This window comes from Cryptomeria japonica, chromosome 1 (assembly GCF_030272615.1).
Source record: "Cryptomeria japonica chromosome 1, Sugi_1.0, whole genome shotgun sequence".
Taxonomy (NCBI): Eukaryota; Viridiplantae; Streptophyta; class Pinopsida; order Cupressales; family Cupressaceae; genus Cryptomeria; species Cryptomeria japonica.
The window spans coordinates 117,087,592-117,112,601 of NC_081405.1; the positions used below are offsets into that span (position 1 = coordinate 117,087,592).

Consider the following 25,010-nt stretch of genomic DNA (forward strand, 5'->3'; position numbering starts at 1 on the left):
GGAATTCCGAAAACCTCTGCAATAGCATCCTCAACAAGGTAGGCAATGACAATGCCCTTAGGAGTCTTGATCATTCGCGCGAGCGGATCGTAACACCGTGCACACTCTAGGATAAGCTCACTGCACTGTATGGACTGTGGAAATCCAACGGCATGAAGAATACCACTCTTCATAATTTTCGCATATGCTGGGGAAGGAACTTGATCTCCGACTCTGAACATCCGCCGTTGCATCTGGTCGAAGTCTAGGAAATGCATATTTGTATCTGTGATCTCCTTTCATCTGGATGAAATCTTAAGCTTTGGATAAAATCCAGTCTCGAGCATCTTTAATAGTTCTTTCCTTTCCTTATATCCAGACTTCGAAATCACACCTGTACGAAGCTTGAAGTTAGACTTAGGAAAATAAATAATATTCTTAATAAAATTCCCAACTTTCTAAAGATTTTAGCTAATTAGAGCATGGAGTCAGGAAAATAATCCATACACTTGGTAAATTTTGACAATTAGATTCGAAGTGTGACAACGCTAGGGCATGGAAACCCTCTATAAAATTCATTAATACCTCCTTATGCTTAGAAAATATGCAAGCTAAAATGCAAAGGAGTATACCAGATTAATGATGACTAAGGAAAGGTGTGAAAGATTGTGTTTTCACACAAAGTATGTCTGAAGACACCTTCCGCAGTCAACAATGGAGGTCAACAATTTTGAAGACAACCTAAAAATCAGACTTTTAAAACATGTTGTAATCTTAAAAAATGTGCATAAACTCGATAAAAATCAGTTTTAATGATGAAAACAATCATATTCAGGAATGTAAGTGTGACAGGTAAAAAAATAAATTTTTGAGGACAAATCTGAAAATTGATTACTTCAGATTTACTAGCACTTTGCAAAGTAGTTAAAAATCCCTGAAAATGATGGAAAATAGCTAAAGAATCAGCTCCAAGCAAAATTGTCAAAGTGGTTAGGTGGCTGGAAATGAAAATTTTTGAGGACAACCGCCTAACAATGGAGTTTTCAGACCTGCAATAGCGATAAAATGGTCTAAAAAATGCACAGAAAACTCCATAAAACACCTCCAAATGCAAATCGCCTAATTTGGAATTGGTTGGGCAAAGAAAATTGAAGTCTGAAAATTAATGGGCAGCCATTAATGGAGGTCAAATCTGAAGACAAACTTCAGATCTGAAGCGAATCAGCAAGTAGGAACAATGGCAGCCACTAAGCATGAAGAAAATCACCAAAATGTGGCACCAAACCTCTCCAAAACCAAAATCGAAATTTCTCCAACTATAGCGCCATTTTAAAAATTCTGAAAATGTCATTAGTGGCAGCTTGGATCTGCAAGAATGGAGGTCGAACAACAAGCAAAAAATGGAGGAGAAAATCGCCAAGTTTTCCAAACACAAAAATCGTCACCTTTCACCAAAAATCGCCAAGTTTGAAAAAATCGTCAGACTTGGAAAAATCAAAAATCTGGAAATGGTCTTCTATGGCAGCAAGGGAATGGATCATCAAGCTGGGAATAAATGGAGGAGAAAAGAATCCTCAACCCAACACTTCACTTCAGCACTTTGCCAAAATTCACCAATAAGGGAGAAAAATCGCCTTTCATGGAGACACCTAGCAGATTTAATCATAAATAATGCTAGAAAACATCTCTCTTATACTTGCTTTTACCTCACACTTTCACCACACAAGCAATGTGGGATAAAACACTTGCTTAAATACTTGTTTGGTAAAAAACTAACTTGCTTCTAGAAGGTTTAAATATTAAATGATTATTGCAAGTTATTTAATTTTGCTTTTAAAATTTTAAATAATCATTAATCATCATTTAAAAACAATTAAAAATGGGGCTCACTTATTAAATATTTCGATTTAAGTCTAAATTGAGCCTCCAAGGGAAAATCGACTTTAGTTGGGATTAAAAAATCCCTTTAAAAATCATTAAAGTGTCAAAAATTTCCCCACAAGGGAAAATCGACCTTAGCTTGGATAAAAATCCATGCTCAAATTTCATCAAAATGCACATAAAACCCTCCAGGCGAAAATCGATGGCAATCTGGACACAAAATCCACACTCCAAATTCAATTTTCTTGCAAAAAAAATACTTCTTGGTGGAAATTCGACCTTAGTCTGGATGAAAATCTGGACTCAAAACTCATTAAAATATTCTCAGTGGAAAATCGACTTGGGTTTGGACTGAGAGTCTGCACAAAAATCCACACTAACTTGTCACAAAACATCCTGGTGGAAAATCGACCCAGGCATGGAATCATCCTCAACGTTGTCCGCACTATAGTCCGCACTCTAGTCCGCACTCCTGGTGGAAAATAGATAGCAGTTTGGAAAAATCCTGACACTTAGCCAAATTTTAGCACTTCCAAGGGAAAATCGATCCAGGTATGGATAAACAGTGGTGGAAAATAATAGCCAGTATGGATTTCAGGGGAAACCCATGTGTAGTGTGGATTTTGAGTGGGGGAAAAGGGTGGGTAGTCTGGAATATGAGGGGAAAAGCACCTCTAGCATGGAATTTGACCTTCTAACCCTTAGAATATGGATTTCCCTTAGGAATTTGACAATTTAACCACTCAAAATCACTTAGAAACTTCAAATTTAGATCACCAAAATATTGAGCGAAATGCTAGGAAATTATCGGGATAAAGTTCGAAATCAACTTAAATAATACCTTAGGAGCGAGAAAACAACTCCAAAAGGTCTGGGAATACCCTGGCACTTTAAAATCACTGATGCGCGTGTTTAAAAACACGTCAACGCTCAAAAGGTCAACACTTAGACAAAATTTAGGATCATTAAAATATCAACGTCTGCAACTTGATCCTATAATCTCAAAAATCCTAGATGGCACTAGGCATGATCAAAACTCCGAGACTCGGGCACGGGAAACACAAAACTGCCTACTAAGCAGCCAAAACCCTAACCTAACAACACAGAAAGCCGGAAAAGAGGGGGTCCCCGTTAACATTGGGGGGATGTGTGAAAAGGTCACAACACTACTATATGTGATAGCATCAAGGCCCAACATTATGCAAGCAGTAGGCATGGTGGCATATTTTCAAGCAACACCAAAGGTAACTCTTGTGCAATCAGTTAAAATAATATTCAAATATATAGAAGGCGCTTTGGTATTCGAGAAGTAAAAATTTCTCCCTAACAACATATACAAATGCAGATTGGGCAGACAATATTGATGATAGAAAAAGTACAAGTGGAGGAGCATTATTACTTGGTAACAGTCTTGTGTCATGGTTAAACAATAAAAAACCTTTAGTTTGTTCATCTACAATAGAAGTAGAATATATAGCAGTAACATCTTGTTGCACACAAGTTCTTTGGATGAAGTAGACATTGAAGGACATAAAGGTGGAATATGATCATCCTAGCTCCATACTTTGTGACAACACAACTGCAATTAATATTCCAAAAAATCCGGTTATGATCTCAGGGACAAAGCACATTCCTATCAAGTATCAATTATTAAGAGAATAGGTAGCAGAAGAGAATATCAAGATGGAGTACATCACCATAGAGGAACAAGTTGTAGATATTTTCACAAGTCCCCTTTCAGAAGAAACTTTTGAGTATCTCAGGCAGAAGTTGGGAGTGATATCACTCTCATCCAGCCACTAAATTCTTAAAAGGAGCACAAGTTCAGGGGGAGATATTCATTGTATTCTCATCTAGCTCCGAAGACTTCGCCATTGGTGTCTAAGGGGTAGAGTTGTAGAAAGGGGGAACATTACAGTCAAGTGGAGAACTATGTTCATGTTGCATTCATGGATTATTTCATTTTAGGTTTCCATCAATGACAAAGGGGGAGATTGTTGCAAATATTGTTTCCATTAATGTCAAAGGAAGATCATTATAGATATTATATGCCAAGGATGATTTAACAATAACAGGAAATATTTATTGCATTCAAAGTCATAAATTCAACCTTAATGGGTCGACCCATTTAGCCTCATCTTGGCATCCAATTTTTGTCATTATTATTGGGTAAATCACCTATCTTTGTTTTGGCTGACCTTGCATTATGGATTGCCCTTCCCCACCGCTCTGCCCCTTGGTTTTTCTAAAAGATTAAAACTATTTGTTTTAGATATGGGTGGACTAGACATGGGAATTCACCCTCATTTGGGGGATTTAAAACAAATACTTTAATTGACATGGGAATTCACCCTCATTTGGGGGATTTAAAACAAATATTTTAATTTGCATACTGACCTCCTAGAGGATGAATTGCATGCCTTTGATGAGGAATGAAGGTGGTATATATAGAAGTTTTTGGGGGTTAATGAAAGCAAGATTTTAATGCAATAGCTTTCCATATACAAGCAGACTTATGAGCAGATCTAAAGGAATTATGATCATACTTTATGAGAGATCTATCAGCAGATTCAAAGGAGATTTTTGAGCATTTTTAAAGAAAATTTATGAGCAGATGCAAAAGGAGATTAATGAGCAGGTTCAAAGGAGATTTCTGAGTAGTTTTAAAGAAAACTTGGAGCAGATTTATAGCAGATATTGTGATGTAGTTTGACATGATTATCAAGCTTTGAAGAAGCAAACTTCAAGAAGACAAAAATTTTGTTTGTTTGGAGGTTGATGCTTCCTAATAGAAGAGATTGGTGTCTTTAGTGGGTTGTTGCCTATGAAGATTTGTAAAGAGATTTTTATTGTTGGCTAGATTTGGATAGTAGATCCAAGCAACCATTTATTTGTGGTTTTCTACTAAAAGGGTTTCCATGTAAATCTTTTGTCTCTTAGTTGGTAAATCTTGTATGATTGCCTTTTCATGGTTATTTAATTTTATAATAGTTAAAATTTTATCTTATATTGATTCACCCCCTCACTCCCTCAATATAAGTGTGTGTGTGTGCTCATTGAGATGATATGTTGTCTCCGATATAAAAGGCTCAATATCAATGGGTAGCTTGGAGTGTATCTGTTTTCTCACTTCAAAATCATCTTGAGGATTCATCCAAAAGTCCTCCAATTGCCATATGTGTTTGTGTTTCTTCCCAGCAGCTCTGCTTATGTTATTATAAAGATCAAAGTTATCTCTAGGAACAAATGGCGTGATTGAGTAGAGAGATAATTCTTCTTTGACACGGTGAGTTGCTTGTAGAGGGGCAAACTTCTATAGAATCTCCAAGTGAAATGGGGAAAGCAATGCAGAACCCGTGTTTGTGCCTTTGCGCCTCAACATATGCCGCCAACTGCCTTACCACTTCAAGTAACACTACTCTATCTGTCGGATAGCGTGGCAACATGTAAGGTGGGGAAGGGCATCCTTGAATCTTTATGTATGTAAACTCTGGGAACTGAATGAACCGGGCGCCATATTGCTTGACCAATTTCTATGCTTTCGAGGAAAACCTTTGATGAATTCCACCTTGGAGGGTTCTTGTGATATGCATGGTGAAGGCATCATTTACTCTTCTATAATGCTGCTTAGTCGGATGGTGTAACTGCATGTATGATTCACAATCCCTTATTTCTCCAAGTCCTATTCCAGTTACTCCTCTATACGCCAATCCAGCATACTCATAGTTTCTAGCAAGAGAATATATGATATAGGAGCTCATATAGAATGTCTCAGTGTGGATGAGCCTCCTCGATTGTACATCTAGGCTATTGCTGATAATCCTTGCCCAATTGATTATACCCTTCCCATGGGTGATCATCTCTATGAAGAAGAACATCCAATTTTCAAAGTAGAATGCTTGGGAAGCACCCGTGTTTCGGTTGAGCAAGGTGATCAAGTCTCTGACTTCATCTTTGAAATCAACTCTATGTCGTCTTCTGGGCATCTTACTCTTACCAGGTCTACTCTTTAGTAGCCAATATTTGTTGATGATTCCCAAACATGTTTCCAGATCATCTTCAAAGAATGCTTTAGCTCCTTCCGTGCTTCTGTAGATCATGTCTTTTGGCTCAGGTAGGTGGAAAGCTTCACTAATAGCTGTTTCTGATAGGTAGGCAAGCACTCTTCCATTGGGTGCCACTATAGTTCTTGTATGGGAATCATAGTGCTTAGCGCATTCGACCATCAATTCATAACATTGAACGACGGGGGGAAAGCCGGTCGTCTTGATGATTCCACTTTCAATCATCTTCTTGTCTGTTGCTGTAGGCTTGCTTGTATATAGTGAGCTACAAAATTTCTTGATGTCAAACTTTCCAAGATTGGTATCTCCCACATTGCTCCAAGAGGAAGTGATCTTCGTCTCCAGCACTTCACCCTTTTAATCTTCCTTATGAGGGCCTGCCCTATGCCGGCTCCACTAGTCTATGGTGCTGCCATTCTTCACCTAAGAGGGTTGTCTAAGTTAGGGTTATGTGTGAAGAGCATCTAAACTACTGATTCAATGCTTATGAGACCTTAGAAATGACAATAAATGGCTATAATATTGACGGAGATCTGTCCTAAGCTTAAGCAAATCTGTAAATGACTGTTTAAACATCACTAATTCCTTATTTTCAGTATGCTTTCTGCAACTACCTTCTAGATTTATGACATCAAGAGGGTCTAATTTTAATAAAAATGATCAAAATTTTAACATAAATCAGACGACCATACAACTTTTTACCAATCTGCACATCATACTTACCTCTGATTTGGAGGATTCTGGCCTTGAACTGGTGCACCTAATCAAAGAATGTGACTGATGCTGAAGGGAGGTGAACAAATTTGCTTTACATCTGATTTAATTTATTGATCTTATGACTAAATTTGCTGTTCTTCTTTTCAAATTTGCTGCTCTGCTCTTTTGGAGAAGAAATTTGTTTTGTTTGGTTGATCAAATGGCTAATTTTGATTTAGCATTTATAGGCATGCAAGGGAAGAGATGTGTTCTTTCAGTTCTAGGCCGACTTCTCAAGGCTTTTAAAAAATTTATTACCATTTCCTAAGGGGGCCGACTTAGTTGTGATTTAAAGATTTTCCTTTAAAATTTTGAATCTTTGGCACCAAAACACTTATTCATGCCGCTGTTTAGGAATTCAAACATTTGAATGGGCAAAGGAAGGAAGATCGCTCCTATTGGAGGGCAATGGAAGTCAGTTCGCTCTTCTAAGGGAGTAATGGAAGTGGGTTCGCTTTTTAAAGGAGGCAATGGAAATAGGTTTGCTCCTCCAAGAGAGCAATGGAAATAGGTTAGCTCCTCCAAGAGAGCAATGGAAGTGTGATAAAATCGCCATCTCCATCAACTTCTCCATCAGTTCGATCCCTTCACTTGTTTATGTCATGTCGATGAGTAAAGGCAAAGCAGTATTCAAGGTGAAGCATAAGAAATGCTTAAGGTTTCTTCCTCCATTTGCCTAAGCTTATCAACTCTCCTTCAAAGAACGCCTTGCATATACATCAAACCTCTTAGGATGATAAGAAAAATTGTCTACTAGGCCTGATTGCTGGTTAGAAGATCAAAATCATTGCTTAACAAAGGCACTAAACCATACTTCATGAAGAGCAAAGACATTTCGAACCCCTTAGAATGCAAAGGAAGTCATGTTGCTCCACTCAAGTAGCAAAGGAAGTCAGACCACTCCTCTGAGAGGGCAAAGGAAGTAAGTTCTTTCCTCTTGGGGGGAAAAGGAAATGATGCCGCTCCTCCAAGGGGGCAAAGGAAGTGGGATCGCTCCTTCAAGAGAGCAATGGAAATGAGGCCGCTCCTGCTAGAGGGCAAAGAAAATTTTCCTATACTTAGCCAAATTTTGTCCATGCAACTTGCTTTCCAATGAAGTACAATCAAACCTCTTGGATGGTGAGGAAATTTTGTATACTATTTCATCCAAGGGATTCATCTTTCAAACCTCCTTGCTCATCTTGTTCAAATTGACCCTACTTGATACCTTTCATTCAATCTTTCGCCACCACAAGCTTTGATCAATTGGATTGATGATCACATTAACCCTACTCACTCAAATTTGCAAGAGATGAAATACTATATGACTCTAGAGTTCGAAGCAAAGAGGGGGCCCCCATGTTGATGGGGTGATGTTGTGAAATGGTCACAACAAGTTCCAGCTAGGGTTTGGACACAATAATGGAGCCATGTTGCAGGTTGAAGGTTTCTTGGATTTATTTGATATTTCTAGCTTGGGCGACCACTTGTAGGGCATGTTTGGAAATGATTGTAGAATTGGGTATGTGTTGCATGTAATGTTTGTAAATTTCTGAGTAATTGCAGCATCAAATGTGCTATTGTAATAAGTGTCAAAATTCACCATTCCAATAGTAATATACAAGGGTTTACAGTTCCATTATGAAATTTTTGTTATTTCATTTATTGCACATTCTTATCGTTGCATGCACAAGAATATTCAAGATATGAAATAAACACCAAGCATATATCTAAATAAATTCATAAAATCCATCAAAATTCGGACAATAGGATATTTCATGGTGACACCTAGCATTCATCCCCTCCCCATCCTCAAATTTGTGACTAAGACTTGAGTTCTGATTTCGATATAGACCTACCAGTTACATCTTACTGATTGGTGACAACCATATATTTTCAATGTTTTTTCTTGTCATTTTACAGTTGAAACTTGCAGCCTTTGGGCATTTTGTTAAAATTCTTGTATAATATTTATGCACATTGACAATGAAAGCATTTAAATTTTGTTAATTTGTTTCTCAATTCTCATGTGAAATCTCAATTCAAGTCTAATGTTATGTATTAACTTTTAAGCTTCTACAATGTCTCTGATGAATGCTTTATCACTGTTATTGTATGAATATTTGAAATTTCTCTATATTTCAAAAAAATTACCTATTTTTTAGTAGCCGTCCCTTGCCATCCTCTAAAATATGGCCAAAAAGTACCCCCATACCGGAAACACGTCTTGCCATCCCTGTCCTTGAAACATGGGGGAGCATAGACGGTGAGGGAAAGCCCAACTTAATTCAGGCTGAAGGCAATTTTGGCTTCTCATAACTGCTTATTTTCTTTGTTGTTCTCTAAAGTTGTAAGAAAGTTGAATGCCCAATAAAGTCTAAGCAACCTAGACCTTGTAGTTTTGGTGTTTATTATTAATCATATTTCTGTTGTTGAAATCAGAACATGCTTCCTGTTTACACATGTACATGTTTTCCACCATTGATGCTATGGAGCATAGCATGTTCTGATTTCCTTTTCAATCTGTATGTTTCCTACATTTCTCATTGCAGCTTAGAATGATAATGAGAGATCTCATTGTGTAGATGAAACAATAAGGTTTGAATAATTTACTATAACTTGCACCAGGTTCTATTCATTCTCTTTCACAAGAATGAATTGGAATATTTGTTTCTAATTCTATGCTATTCTAAATTTTTAATAAATAATTCTTGTCACTGATTGAGGAAAATGCTGATTGCTTGTTTTAGGCCATTGATTTGGATCCCAACAATGCAACATTGTTGTCAAACAGAGGTCTTTGCTGGATTAGATTGGGACAAGGTGAACAGGCATTAGTTGATGCAAAAGCCTGCAGGGAACTACGTCCTGATTGGTCAAAAGCATGTTACAGGGAAGGAGCAGCATTGCGTCTGTTGCAGGTTTGTGATATGCAGGGTCCTAAAAGAGTTGAAATTTCTTATAATATTCAACAGGATAAATCTTTGCTTCATAATGTTTCAGATTGATGGTTAACAGTTCATTCAGGCTGTATCTTTCTGAATCTCAAATGAACTTTAATCGCATATCTATGTGTCTGTATCTAGGAACATGTCACAAATCAATAATCATAGAGAAAATCCCCATAGAAATTCATATGCACTGCAGATGTGCATGCCTCTGGATTCTTTGCTGTAAACATGATTATTTAGTGCCTCCACTGTTTTTTTAGGGCAGGCCATAGAATAATTGTGAGAAAGAAAAAAAAATTACATTAATCTACAAATGACCAAGCTAGGTCGATGAGACTTTAAATGCACAAAATGTTACAATACGAAGACTATTCAAATGAACTCCAAGGGTAAAAAACTGGAAGTTGATTCTGACCATCTTCTCATTGATGAACTTAGAATCTGCAGTTGTTTTGCATGTCTTAAAAATTCCACGAAACCTTTGTTAGATTGATGAGAATCTGTTTTCCCTGATGTGATAAAGGATTTTAAAAAATTCGATATGAGCTGAATTATTTATTTAGGGATGTGGCAATCAAATTTGTCCTTGGTAAATGTTCTGAGTTTGCTCCTCTATCTAGTCTTAGTACAAAATAATAATGTCTTTCATGCTTTGTATGAGAATTTTATAAATCATTTCATGCTCACTTGAACGCTAAAGATCAACTTCTGTTGGTTTTACATCTGAGTTACCGGGTTTGGCCCCCTGGTACTGGTCCGGTACGGTCCGGGTTCGCGGTTCGGGTCCGGTTCGCCTGTGGTTCGGATAGGGTTCGTGGTTCACAGGCTTGGTTCGAACCAGGGTGAACCCAACAGGACCTAGGGTCGGACCCAAGAGGACCCAAGTCGAACCCAGGGGTCTGACAGCCCAAAAATGGATTTTTTTTTTGCAAAATTTATTTATTTTTGAATTCCACCACATAAAAAATTAAAATGACCCTATGTCTCAAGCCACACACCTATGCATCGTACAACCAAGAGAGAAGCACAAGTCTGTACGAAAGAACAAGTCAAAAAACACAATTCCCGTACGGGAGAATGCACCTTGATCAGAATTTTGACTTCTTTGGCCTTGTTCCTGACGTCTTAAAAAAGTAGAAAATTGATGCACGCCATGGAGTTCCGTGTGGGTTTGAAGGTTGTAATTTGGTGTTGGCGGCGGGGGCGCTGCCCCGGGACCTTGCGAGGGGTGCTGCCCCTCGACCCCACAAGGGGCTCTGCCCCTTGACCCCACTGGGGGCTCTGCCCCTCGACCCTGCAAGGGGCTCTGCCCCTTGACCCTCGCAAGGGGCACTGCCCATTGACCCCGTTGGGGGCGTTGTCCCAAATCCCCATTAGAGAATCCATTTGATGATCAAATTTTAAATTGTTGAAAGTTGAAACAATGATACTTGAATATTTTATCTTTTTGATATTAAACTTGATGTATATGATGCTGTTATGGTATGATCATGATGCTATGATTACAAGTTTATGTTGGTTTTGTTATTTATATGATGCTCTGTGACATGCTAATCTTAATTCATGCTTATAGGCTGCATATATATATAATTTACATGTTTTTGTACTAACGAACCCAAACGAACCCAAACCCCTTTTCAAAATTTTGCCGTACCGGCGTACCGGGTTCTTCGAACCCGAACCGGTGCCCGAACCCGAACTGGTAACTTAGTTTTACATTATTAATGCATGACAATCTATGCTATCATACAAATCTGAATTGTTATTGAAGATTCATTAATTTTATTTGTTTTCTCTTTCAGCGTTTTGATGAAGCTGCAAATGCATTCTATGAAGGAGTGAAGCTTGATCCCGAAAATAAAGAACTTGTTGATGCTTTTAGGTAATCAGGAACACCTTGTTACCATTCGCTTACGTGGACCATGAGATTTTCATTTGTCCTCTTTTTCTCTCTTTATTATTGCAGGATTGGGATATGTGATTAGCATACCAATCTTTAGAAAAATCTATGTAAAAGATATCAAGAGATATCATTTTCAAGGCATGTATTTCATTTAATTCACAAATCCAGTCAAAATTAGGTGCCTTGAGAATGATATCTCTCTATCTTTTATCTCTATCTTTTATATAGATTTTTATAGAGATGGGTTTGGTAGTTTTACTTCAAAACTATTTTATTTACTTAGAGGTAACTCTTGAACTAAAAATAAAATTAAATAATTGTTTTGTTACAACTTTTTTAATATTTGGACATGGTTTCTATGATTTATTGCATTACTATTGAAAAATAAAATAATTTTTAATTTAAATAAAATGATATACTCTTAAATATATCTATCTAAAAACTGCTGAAATATTAGTCTTGAGACTTATTTTACTTTACTTTTGAACTATTTAAGAATTATTTTATTTTATTTACATTCTTCACTTCATTTTATTTGATATTTTTATTTACTAAAGAGTTATTTTAAGTGGCTTATTAAAAAAATGTTGGTCATCTTGCCACTGTAGATATGCCTCTGTGTAATGATTCCCATAAGAAGTCATTGTAATTATATCTGCAAGTCGAAAAAGTGTATTGTATAGGATTCAGTTCTGTTATACTACTGAGCTTCATACTTAATCTTATTTCTGCAATATTTGTGGAAATCTTTAGGTGCATGATTCTTAAGTTTCATTTTACTTCCCTTGGATGAGAAATTCCCTTTTTGTCGCTTTTCCCCAATTTTCATGTATGATGTCCTGTAAGATCTGGCCTATCAAAATAATAACACAAGGGAATTGCTTTATTGCACATCATGTTTTTTCAAGAAAGATACGAGTTTACAAGGCAAGTGAGAGGTCTTGCGCACTGAATTGAACAATTTAAACTAGATATTTTTTTTTCTGAGCATTCCTGTGTTTTCATCTTTGCCCAAGTAGGTTGTTGTTCATGGTTTTTGTATTTTGTATTATTGTCTAATCTTTTTCAACATTGATGACTACCAATAGGGAAGCAGTTGAAGCTGGGAGAAAATTTCATGGAAAAAAGTAATTCAGGATTCTTGTCCTATCATGAGCGTTTGGATGAGACTCACTTTGTAGGTTGATGCTGCAAGGCGAGTCAAAAAAGACTGCACCGTAGGGTGGAGATGCAACTCATTTAATTGTCTTTATCTGCATAAACTGGCCTCGGAGCACCAAGTTAAGGCTGCAATTGGTATCTCAGTGTGTCCTAATGATTGAGGGGATAGCAATTGCTTTCCCATTATTTTTGTAAGGAGCATTTGATCTTGAACTGCAATCAGTATTTTAAATGCCGATGCACTGCTTACACTTTCTTTATTTTCAAGATTTGTAATTTAAGCCAGACTTAATGTTAATGTATTGTAAATTTGTCCTGAACAGAAATCTTGTTATGTATACAACTATCTATTACCCCTCTGTGGTTACTGGCTTCTTATCAGCTTGGACCGGCGCTCTTCCAACACAGGGTTAAGCCACACTTTGATGACTGTTATTCACTGCCTTCTGACTGCTACTATGTTTCCTTCCATGGAATGGCTAAGATTTGAACATGGGACCTACCATTTAACCACTGGAGTGCTACCACTGTGCTACCTGTTCTTTTTGTGGTCCAGAATTTGAATTGTTTGCAACACCCCCTGGCAAGAATTGCTTGGCGCTTTTGGTAAGGATTTGATACCATTTTTTTTTTATTTGCATCAATCAGCTCGTACTCAAACCCAGATTCTCCCATTTGCATGGGAGGGTGCTCTACGACTGAGCTATGGATTCATTGTGGTTACTAGCTCATTATTGTTTGGAAGTGTGGCTCATTCTTTCTTGCATGGAAATTTCTCAAATGATCTTCATCCTGTCATTCTGTCAAGTATGAGAATTAAAAATTGCAAGCTATTGCCCTTCTTGTCTGTATATTGCATTTAGTAGTTCTGACAGATAAATTTGTTTCCAGAATGGAACTATATCTTATTATTTATAGTTCATACATAGAACTGGCCAACTCCTGTTATTATTGTGTAAGAGCTTAGTTGCACTGGTTGGCGGTTTTTCCTAGGATAACATGGTCTTAGTCCCTTTTGTCAAAAACATTTATATTAGGTAGTTTTACGATGTGCAAGCTTCAATCACTTATCGAGTCTTTTTTTTTTTTTTTCCCCTTGGTTTAAAAGGTTAATAAACTTGGGTACGCACATTATTATAGCCTTTAGTGTCCTAACGGCCATCTCCAAACCATGCGGGCTGCTTTAGGGACGATGTTATACACATGACGTGTGAAGCAAATAAGTGGCCTCCAACGCCGTCCAAGGAGTCACTCTGATTTGACTGAAATCTTCTCCACATCATTGCATTTACTCCATCTACTCACAGGCTAAAACTTTATAGTATTTTTTTTAATGTAAAATTTGGAACGATTTTGTCAACTACTCCCACGGCCTATTCATTATGATAGAAGTGTGTGGAAGCATGTAAAATATGTATATATCAGTGATAAATTAAAGAATATATGGTTTTGGGGGCTTTCGTGTGTATGTTTTTCTGTATGCTTTGTTTGCTCTATTTGTTTGTTCTGTTGTAGATTGTTATGACCACTGTATAATGCAATATTGTTGGGTTTTTCACAGATGACAGCATAAGGAAGCTAAGACCAAGGTTCCTAATAACTGGTATTAGAATGTTAGGTTGTTGGAAGGATTGGTGTGTCTGTAGGGTTTCGTTGAGCAGCATGGAGGTCACAACGAGTGACATGGAGAAACTGAATGGAGCCAACTTCGCCCTATGGAAATCACAAATGGAAGATATATTTATCTTAAAGGATCAATACTTGCTGATTCAGAGAATATCAAAAAAATCCTTGTCGATGTCAGACAAAGACTGGAAGAAGCTTTGATAGAAAAGCTATTGCTACAATCCGTTAGTATCTAGCAAAGAATGTTTACTTTAATGTGGCCGGAGAGAAGACAACACAAGGCCTGTGGAAAAAGTTACATGATTAATTTAAGAAAAACATAGCTTTGAATAAGGTTTTCTTAATGAAGAAATTATACAACCTCAAAATGAAGGAGGGTGCTTCAGTAGCAGAGCACTTAAATGAGTTCTCAACATAATCACTAGCCAACTTGCCTTTGATAAAATTGCTCTTGATGATGAGATTAGAGAGAGCCATCCTACAAATGTGTTCCGTGCCGGACACCTGGGAGAACTTGATTGTAGCCATAAGCACTTCTGCACCTGCAAGAACCTTGAAGTTTGATGATGTTAGCAGCAGCTTTATGTATGAGGAGCTGCGACAAAAATCAATTACATAAAACCAAGGAGGAGAAGCCTTAACTATAGCTGATCGTGGTAGAAAAATTGATCGAAACTATCAAGGGTGTTCAAGGTCAAGAGGCAGATCAAAATCGAAAAGAGGCAGGCTGATTTGTTATCATTGTGGAAAGCCAAAACACATGAAAAGAGAACATCGAATCTGGAAGAGAGAACATAAAGATTAAAAATCGGCCTACACAGATAAAAAATCAGCTAGCACAAATGAAGGTGAGACCACTGTTGTCGTTTTAGATAATGAGATTTTATTTACTATTTCAATGGAAGATGCATGTTTATATACCTCTAGTTGTAGCATTGATTGGATTCTCGACTCTGGGGCATCTGACCATGTAAGCCCAAACAAAAAGATAATTTTGTTGTGTATAATCTTGGTAATTATGGTAGAGTGCACTTGGGAAACAATCATTTTTGTAACATTGTTGGAGTGGGAGAAGTCTAGATCAAGACAAAGGATGGACAGGATTTAGGTTAGGCACGTTCCAGAGATGTGCATGAGTCTAATTTCTATAGGATGTTTGGATGATGAAGGTTGCTCCACAAGTATTGGAAAAAGTGGCTGAAAAATTTGTAAAGGGGCATTGCTCATGGCTAGAGAATCCAAGGCAGGAACATTGTATACATTAAGAGCAATAGTAGAGAAATCAGATGTAGCTGCTATTACAAAAGAATAATTCTCAGTAGATTTGTGGCATAAGCGTTTGGGTTGCATGAGCGAGAAGGGCCTTAAAATTCTTTTTGTAAAAAATCTCCTACTAGGGTTGAAATCCTATAATCTTGACCTTTGTGAGCATTACATATATGGTAGGCAATGAAGGGTTTCATTTATTAGAAGTGGTTACGAATGAGAAACAAATTTGTTAGAATTGATACATTCAGATGAATTTGGGCCAGTAAACATTAGGTCATTAGGAGGAGCCTCATACTTTGTCACATTTATAGATGATGCATCTAGGAAGGTTTGGGCCTACCCTATGAAAAACAAAGATGAGGTATTCAAGATATTTTAGAAGTTTCATGTTGCTATTGAAAGAGAGTCTAATAAATTGCTCAAGTGTTTGAGAACAAACAACGATGGAGAATATTGTTCCAATGCATTCAAAGAGTATTGTAATAGGTTTGGCATAAAGCATGAGAAAATTGTACCTCGTACTCAACAAAACAGGACTACAAAAAGAATGAATCACACTATCATGGAGAAGGTGAGAAGTATGTTGTCAAACTTTGCATTGGTAAAACATTTTTGGGTAGAAGCATCAAGGACAACTTTCTACCTCATAAATCGATCTCCTACTACAACTTTGCAGGGTGGCACTCCTGAAGAAGTTTGGACTAGTAAAGAGGTAGATTACTCTCATCTAAAATCTTTGGATGTGAATCATTTGTGCATATTCCCAAAGAACATAGAAGTAAGCTAGATGACAAATCCATCAAGTATATTTTTTTAGGCTATGCGGATAGTGAGTTTGGTGTCATATTCAATGAGTTAAAGATGTTTAAAAAATCTGTAGACAATATGGAGGTCAAGAAAGTTGTTGATAAGTTTGTTGAACAACAATGGGCAACGTATTGAAGAACAAGTTGAACAACAAATTGAAAATGATGGACAAGTACAAGAAGAAATTATACAACAACCATTAAAATAAGTCTAACTTGAAAATACACTACTACAATTGACCCGCAAGTCTACTAGGTCTCACAAGCCTTCACAAAGTATTCACCCTCAAATTATATATATTATTAACTAATGAAGGTGAACTTGATTGTTTTCAGGAAGCTTGTGAAGTTGAGAACAACAAAGAATGAAAGAAAGCAATAATGGAAGAAATAGACTCTTTGTTGGAAATTGAAACTTGGGAGTTGGTAAAGCTTCTAAAAGGAAGAAGAGCCCTACAAAACAAATGGGTGTATAGGATCAAGCATGAGGGAGAAGGGAAAAAGGAAAGATACAAGGCAAGGCTTGTGGTGAAAGGATTTTCTCAAAAGAAAGGTAGAGATTATTGAAATATTCTCAGTTGTTGTAAAGATGTCACCCATTAGAATTATTCTTAGTCTTGCCATTGTGTTGGATTTGGATTGAGAACAATTAGATGTAAAGATAACTTATTTTCATGGCAAACTGGAGGAAGAAATTTATATGGAACAACCAAAAGGTTACAAAATAAAAGGTAAATAAAATTTGGATTGCAAATTGAAGAAAAGTCTTTATGGACTGAAACAGGCACGTCACCAGTGGTATAAGAAATTTGATTCATTCATGTTGGAACACGGTTTTAAAAGGCTAGAAGCTAATCATTGTGTTTATATTAAGAGGTATGACCAAGAAAAGTATATATTATTATTATTGTTGTATGTAGATGACATGTTACTTATTGGACATGATAAAAATATGATTAATCAGTTGAAGAAGGATTTGGCTAAACAATTTGCAATGAAAGATTTGGGTCCAATACGAAAAATACTGGGCATGAAGATCATAAGTGACAAAAAGAAGAAGAGAATATGGCTGACACGAAAAATATATTCAGAAGGTTCTTGACAGGTTCAATATGAAGGATGCCAAGCCAGTTGGTACATCTCTTGCATTCCACTTTAAATTGAGTACTGATTTGTGCCCTTGTGATGACAAGGAGGAAATGGAAAAGATTCCTTATGCTTCAGTTGTTGGTAGCTTGATGTATGTGATGCTATGCACTCAATTGGATATTGCACATTTAGTGGGAGTAGTGAACAAGTTCCTAGTGAATCTGGGCAAACACCATTGGCAAGTAGTGAAGTGGATTTTGAGGTATCTTAAGGGTACTAACCATCATTGTTTATGTAATGGTAAATAATGTTGTTGTGCTTGAAGGTTACATAGATGCAGATATGGCTAGAGATGTGGACACTAGAAAGTCTACCATTGGTTATCTATACACATTTTGAGGTGCAGTTGTTTCTTGGGTACTTAGGTTGCAAGAAAAATGGTAGCTCTCTCCACAACAGAGGCAGAATACATAGCTGCAATCGAAGCGTGCAAAGAAATGTTGTGGATACAACGATTCCTTGGAGAGTTAGGAGTAAAACAAGACAAATACGTGATGTATTGCAACAGTCAGAGTGCCATTCCTTTGGCGAAAAACCCATTATTCCATTCACGAACCGAACACATTGACCTGAGGTACTGTTGGATTAGGCAGGTGTTGGAGGAAGTGTTGGACATTGCTGCTTCTAGGATATGTTGTTGTCATTGATGTCAACATATTCCTATGATTTGCTCTGATGTTTGTAGATTGGGAAGATCTTATGATCTAGTTTGCAGTTTTGTTTTGCAGGGTTCGGTATGTCTTTCGGTATATTTCGGTGTGATCAGATCTTGAGCTGAGATTTTGGGATATTGTTTGGGATGGTTTTGTGTATCTTCATTTTAGATGGTTCGTGATTTGGTGCTCGACAAGTTATCTTTCTTTGTGACAGTTGTTGATTGGTTGTATTCTTGAGTTTCAAATGTTGATCGATGAAGATTTGATAAGTGGTGTTGGGGTAGCTATTATAGATGATTCTAATGTGCTTGTTGGTGTTTCCTAATTGTGTCCTATTTGTTTTGATGATCCGCATTGATCGTTGTGCGAGTTTTTGGTGGTTTTCATGAACCGGTGATGATTTTTCGTGTTATGCAGTATTCCTGGTGGTGTAGCATGCTGCGGTTGATCTTGATGAGATTTTTGGTGGTGTTGCGTGTTTGGAAATTTGAATTAGGTCCATGTTATATCATGTAAATCATTGTATTGGTCCGGTGATCAATCTTTGTATCGTGTGATGTAATTTTGTAATTGTGAGTTGAGGGTTTATCCGACCTTGTTGTCAAGGTTGATGATCTGTATATATAGATGATATTGTCATGTAATTTAGGTGTGGTGGTTGTGTTTGCATTATCAGAGAGTGGTGTATGTGCAAACAATGATTCATCCTTCGGTATTGTGATTGAGCAGAGATTGGTGTTGCAGAGAAGACATTTGTGCTTAATCGGAATTGTAATCAGGCATTTGGAGATGTTATTCCTTCAGTTCATTTCTTTCGGATTGTAGTTTGAATCTTGTTGCAAGTCAGTGAGACTTCCTTGAGGGTTGTAGCCTTCTGGGTCATTGTATTTGAGCAGTGAGCTCTAGGCAGTGTGCTTGAATGCATGTGCATTCCCCATTGTAATATTTTCACATAGTAATGTAGAGTATTATCTTATTGTGAGTAGGTTTCCATCGTGGTTTTTCCCTTAATCGAGTTTTCCATTGGTGTTGTGTGTTGCGCTTTCAAATTGCTTATCTTTACCATTGTTGCAGTTTATCATATCTGTTTTTGTGGTTAAGTTACTAGATCCGGTGAAGATTGAATCATTGCCTACCCCATCCCCACCCTCGCACCCCCCCACCCCACCTCAGTCTTCCTTCTTTGTTGTTGCCAACAGGAAGGACAATTACATTTGCAAAAGATTCGTTCAAATGAAAACCCTGTAGATATGCTCACTAAAACTCTGCCAAGAGAAAGTCATGAGCTATGTGGAGACATGGTAGGCTTGGGGGTGTTTTGATGACTATAGTTTATTTTAGACCCCCTTTCATTGGCTTCAAGTGGGAGAATGTTATACACATGATATGTGAAGCAAATGAAGTGGCCTCCAACGTCATCCAAGGAGTCACTCTATTTCGACTAAAATCTTCTTCACATTATTGCATTTACTCCATCTACTCAGGCTAGAACTTTCCAGTATTTTTTTGTATGTAAAATTTGGAAAGATTTTGTCAACTACTCCCATGGTCTATTCGTTATGATGTGTGGAAGTAGGTAAAATATGTATATATCAGTGATAAATTGAATAATATATAGTTTTTGGAGGTTTTGTGTATTTTTTTCTATATGCTCTGTTTGCTTTGTTTGTTTGTTTGTTCTGTTTTAGATTGTTATGACCATTGCATGATGCAATATTGTTGGGTTTTTTCACAAATGACAACAAAAGGAAGCTAAGACTAGGGTTCCTAACGATATCTTATTATTTATAGGTCATACACACAACTGGCCAACACTACTTATTATTGTGTAACAACTTAGTTGCACCGGTTGGCGTTTTTTCCTAGGATAACATGATCTTAATCCCTTTTGTAAAAAACTTTTTTATTAGGTAGTTTCACGATGTGCAAGTCTTTGTTTGTTTGTTTTTCCTTTGTTTAAAAGGTAAGCTATGCCCCCCAAAAATGAATAATCACTAATTATAGAGTTTACCTTTACTTACCTTTATGCCCTCTTTTTTGCCATACCTAATAAACTTGGGTACGCACATTATTATAGCTTTTTGTGTCCTAATGGCCATCTCCAAACCATGCGGGCTGTTTTAGGGATGATGTAAATGGAAAGAAAATTGGAATATTGGTAGAGAAAACACCAATCAAAGATCAAAGGAAAGGTGTTGGACGGTCATGACGTTTTTCTTAAAATAATGATAATACAAAATGAAACGTTTGAATGAGGTTCAACTCCATGAAATAATTATGAAATTTATTTTTGTGATTGTAGACAACTAAAATTGTCTCGTCCTAATTAAATAAATATTTTATTTATTTAATTATTTTCTTAAGCCTTCTATTAATTAAATAGATTTTTATTTATTTAATTAATTCACTAAGCCTTTTCTAGTTATTCCTTATTTAAATGAATATTTTAATTTATTTAAATTATCTTTTCCCTAAATTAAATAAATATTTTATTTATTTAATGGATCCCACTTTTTCTATTAATTAAATAGATCTTTATTTATTTAATTAATTCACTAGCTTTTCCCCTCCATGACACTTGTCATATATTTTTTGATTTTATCTTAACCACCTTTCTAATATTTTATTATTTTCCCTACCTACTTTAATTCTAGCCGACCATTTTTCCTTTCACCTCTTAATCCTATTCCTCCATTCCTAAGGTGTCTTCTATATTGGAGGATATGTTCATCTTGATCAACCCTAATCCAACAAACTAACTAATCAACGATCAATCAATCTTTATGCGATCAAGCGACTTCACAACCACAATCCATTCTTTGTTGAGCTCTTGTGCACAATACAAAATCTAAGAGCAATCATATCAAACTAGATCAATGGAGATAAGAAACAATGGAGATCAAACCGTAGTAAGTATGTGAATGGTATAATCTTTCTAGTTTGTTGTTATTTGCATATTTTAAGTTCTTCATTGGTGTATGGTGGATTCTTGATTGCAGAACTAGGGTATGTGGTTGGATCTTTGTTGGTTTTATAATAGTTTAATCTTCCAAATTTCACTGCACAGTGACAAAAGTATTTAAGGATCACAAATAAAGATGAATTATAATTATTACGTTGGGAGGCGTATTACATTTGCATATGGATATCAAAACATTTGTAAATAAAAACTAAAAACATTTAATTTGACGTACTTGTGATTGTCAATGAAATGAAATTAAATTAAATAAGAAAGCTATGCATGTTTGATATAGGTCACTATTATTGAAGTGTATGGACACACAATTCCAATATTTAAAAGAAGTGTAGTAAGCTTGAAGTTAATAAGACTACTCCATGCATTTGAATGTATGAATTCATTGTTTGTTTAGAATAGTTTGTTTATGCTTTGTTTAAAACAACGAAGTCTTTGTATTATTATTTTTATATACACTGCTCACAAGGTGAACATTATTCAATCTGGTTTGAGTAAATAGTTTTGTAGGATATTCAACTACATATTGAAAATTGTATTTTGGTTGTAAGCAGAATTCCCTGCATTTCATATGCACGGTGTGCATAGTGAATATTTCTCTTCGTTGGTGAGTTATGAATCTATATTTTGCATGTCTATTAAATTATCATGTAGTATGTTATTTCTTTGACATATTTGTTCTATCTTTGTTATCATTTATGTAGCTAAAACATACTTGATGTTACACTCGCAAAATGATATAATTTGGGCAAAATCTTGAGGTAAGTGACTTGCCATGGTATTGCAATTTGTTTATCAACATATTGATTGTGTTGAGAGGCATATTGTACTCACTTAATGGATTGAAGAATGTCCATCAATAAAAAATCTTTTAATTAAAATTGATGTTTTTCTATAATTGCTATTACTTTTGCTTTTAATTTTTTAGCTCTAATAATACAAGTTGCTCACAATAAGTTTGAAAGTCAGTCAGTTCCAATCACGACCATTATATCGCTTCTATAACTGCAAATGGTTGCCTTGAATTGAATTATATTGAATTAAATCGAATTTCCATGTGATGGACGAGTGTTTTAAGAAGAGAATTGCATATAATTTGTGATGATTTTAATTGTAACATTTTCCTAATTATTGGTTGTGGGACATTACTCCCTTTGCCATGAGACCTTGATTAGATGACAATTTCATTTGAATTGATCTTTAGGTTGATAAGTGTTGATTTGAGCATCCAGGGTTTGGTTCATTACTGTTAGGGAATTCTGGGTGATTTCTGAAGAGAAATAATCCATTTTTTTAAGCATGAGTATTGGAGATTTCAAGGTAGGAGAAATTCAAAGAAAAATGGGTTTAATGAGCATTTTGTATCCTTGATTTAGGTGTTTTAACAACTTCATTTTTGCTATTGTTGGAGCTTTCAAACCTGCTACATCCTATCTGCTAATGATATTCTAGGAAAGCATCAAAAGTATGTGTTTGAATTCTATTCTTGGGCTGTATTGTGTAAGGTTATTCATAAATTAAATTTGCTATAAATACTTTGTAATTTCTAAGCTTTACTTCGGAATTTATACTTGTAAGTTATTGCTAAAATCTTGTTGGTTAATCAATTGATTTAATTGTGTTATAGCACATTTCAACATTTATGATTTAGTTCTTAGAAATAACACATTTGCTAAAAACCCTTGCAAAATTGAACTCATAAACTTGCAAATACAATTTTTTCATTGCAAATACACAAATATAAAAGAATTTAGGAGATTTGCAATTTCCTTTTGATGATAATCAAAGCTGACAAAATTGTTAATTTTGCTCATTCTTTACTCTCAAACACCTCTAAGAAAAGTTGTTTGAAAAATAAAAACACCTGTTTTCTGTCTTTAAAAACTTGATTTTCTTGTGTTGCCAAATTCTTTCATTTTTCTTAATAATTAATGCATTTTATTAATTTATCAAGTTGTCTTCACAACTATAAGCTTTACTTGAAAAAGCAAGTAAATATATATTTTCCCAAGGCCATACGATATGATTGCCATGTGTTTTAATTGCTCGTAAGATTGAATTTATCAATCGATTTAGTAAGAAAAGCTTTAAACTAATGCATCTGATTGTTACCTTTCACAAAATAATGTCCTTTTTTTAATCATTATGAAAATAACAGTTAATAGTAAAGCACGACAAAAGAAAATATTTAGTTTTGTAATTAACTTCAAATTTTAAAAGCTATTTTTCAATTTATGTTTAAAATTATTTTTATGATAAGTAATTTTTAGATTTATATTTAATAACTAATCTTAATTAATTTTATATTTATGAATATTAGATATTTTGAAATTTGATATCTCTCGGCGTATATTACATAATTTTAAAAAATATATATAGGCATGCTAGTTTATAAAGGGGATCAATTGCCATAAAAAAAGGAATTAATAGAGGAAACACAGGTCAAATCTATATCTCATATTTTGTAAATAACAATAATCATATAATTTTATTTCATCTCTTATTGTTGGTGTGGGCTCTTACTATTGGTGTGGCCTCCTCAGACCCCATGGATCCTTCTCCATCTCTTGCTTCTAGTGTGGCCTTCTTTGGCCTTGTGGATTTCACTCGTTGCCCCTGGTTTGATCCACCCTTTGATGGTTAATGGTCACCAGTTTGTTCCAAGTGTTGACAGATCCTTTGAGGCGATATCTCCTCTTGATCCTACTTATAATAATGTTCTTAACAATGGTATTGTTTGGAATGTTGTTAATCGTAGGCAGAAAGGTAGTTATTCATTCTCCCAAACTCTTCCTTCAGTTGTGGGTAAATTTTCTTCCCACCAAGTGGGTTCCTAGCTATATTGCTAGTGTGTTGTTAAAGGTCTGCTTTGCCCTTTGTTTTGTTGACAATGGTTTGTTCGTGACATGTTGTTAGTGGGCTATTCGACTTGAGTTTGTATAGGGTCAACACCCTTGTTTTGTTGCTTTTATAATAAAAAATAATAATCAAATGATGTGGGTTAGGCTATTGAATATATCTCGTGTTTGACAAACTTTTCTTTTGAGACCATTAACAATTCAATTGGTCATTTTTTGAATGTTGACTCTCCAAAGCCATTCTCGAGGATTCTGTTTTGATGGTGGGGGATAGACCTTATACTCATCTACTTGAGCATGATGGTTCCCCTTTCAAATGTAGATGATGTTTTGCCATTGACCATTTGACTTCTGATTGTCCACATTTTCAGTACAAAGGTACCACTATATTGTGGAAAAATGCTCACAACGATCATGACTATTAACGATTCTATTTCTTTAGTTGATATTCCTCTAAGGATGAGTCTTCTTAGGATGGTGGATCATCTCATTTTGTGCCCCTTGTGATGTGCCATGTCCCCAAGTGTCTTTTTCAAGTAGACACAACTTTGAAGAATCTTGCTCCTACAATTTGTTTGGCTCTAATTGGTCAGTTTCATCTAGCTCTTGATTTGGTCATTTAGTTGTTATAATGTCTTGATAGGCGCGTCTCTATTTGGTTGTGCCAACCAATAGGCCCTTTGAGGGGGTGTGCCCTCCTTCCACCCTCCATTAGGTTTGAGGACTTTGAAGATAACAATTTTTGGACAATGTTCAAAGGTGGAAGAAAGGTCATCACAAATTTGTTTCTCAATTGTTACACTAGAGTTAACAATGTGAGCTTGAGTAGGATAGGGTCAAAAACTGTTTAGGTTAGATCTCCGAGTATTTTTTGTGTGTTTGCCAATTTGGTTGTAGCTATGTTTGATTTTGTTCGGTAGCTTGACTATAATTGCATTGTATTTTTTGCATTTGAAAAATTGTCGCGTAGGCTTTCAGTTGTTCTACTTGATGTACAA

General features: G+C 35.9%; 1 protein-coding gene across 3 annotated transcripts in view; it reads left to right on the forward strand.

Moving 5' to 3' along the window:
• The window catches only part of LOC131026826 (uncharacterized), a 159,510-nt gene extending 146,070 nt beyond the window's left edge, over positions 1–13,440 (forward strand). The window contains exons 11-14 of one of the 3 annotated variants that reach the window (XR_009102396.2): positions 9,410–9,580; positions 11,413–11,492; positions 12,602–12,865; positions 12,998–13,308. Coding sequence is in view for 2 of the 3 variants with exons in the window: in XM_057956816.2 (XP_057812799.2) it covers positions 9,410–9,580; positions 11,413–11,492; positions 12,602–12,644 (294 nt within the window). In the remaining variant the exon portion in view is untranslated. Of the gene's footprint in view, positions 1–9,409; positions 9,581–11,412; positions 11,493–12,601 lie in introns of all 3 variants that reach the window. The other 2 variants (XM_057956816.2, XM_057956817.2) reach the window with 2 other exon arrangements.
• Positions 13,441–25,010: the final 11,570 nt, after the last annotated feature.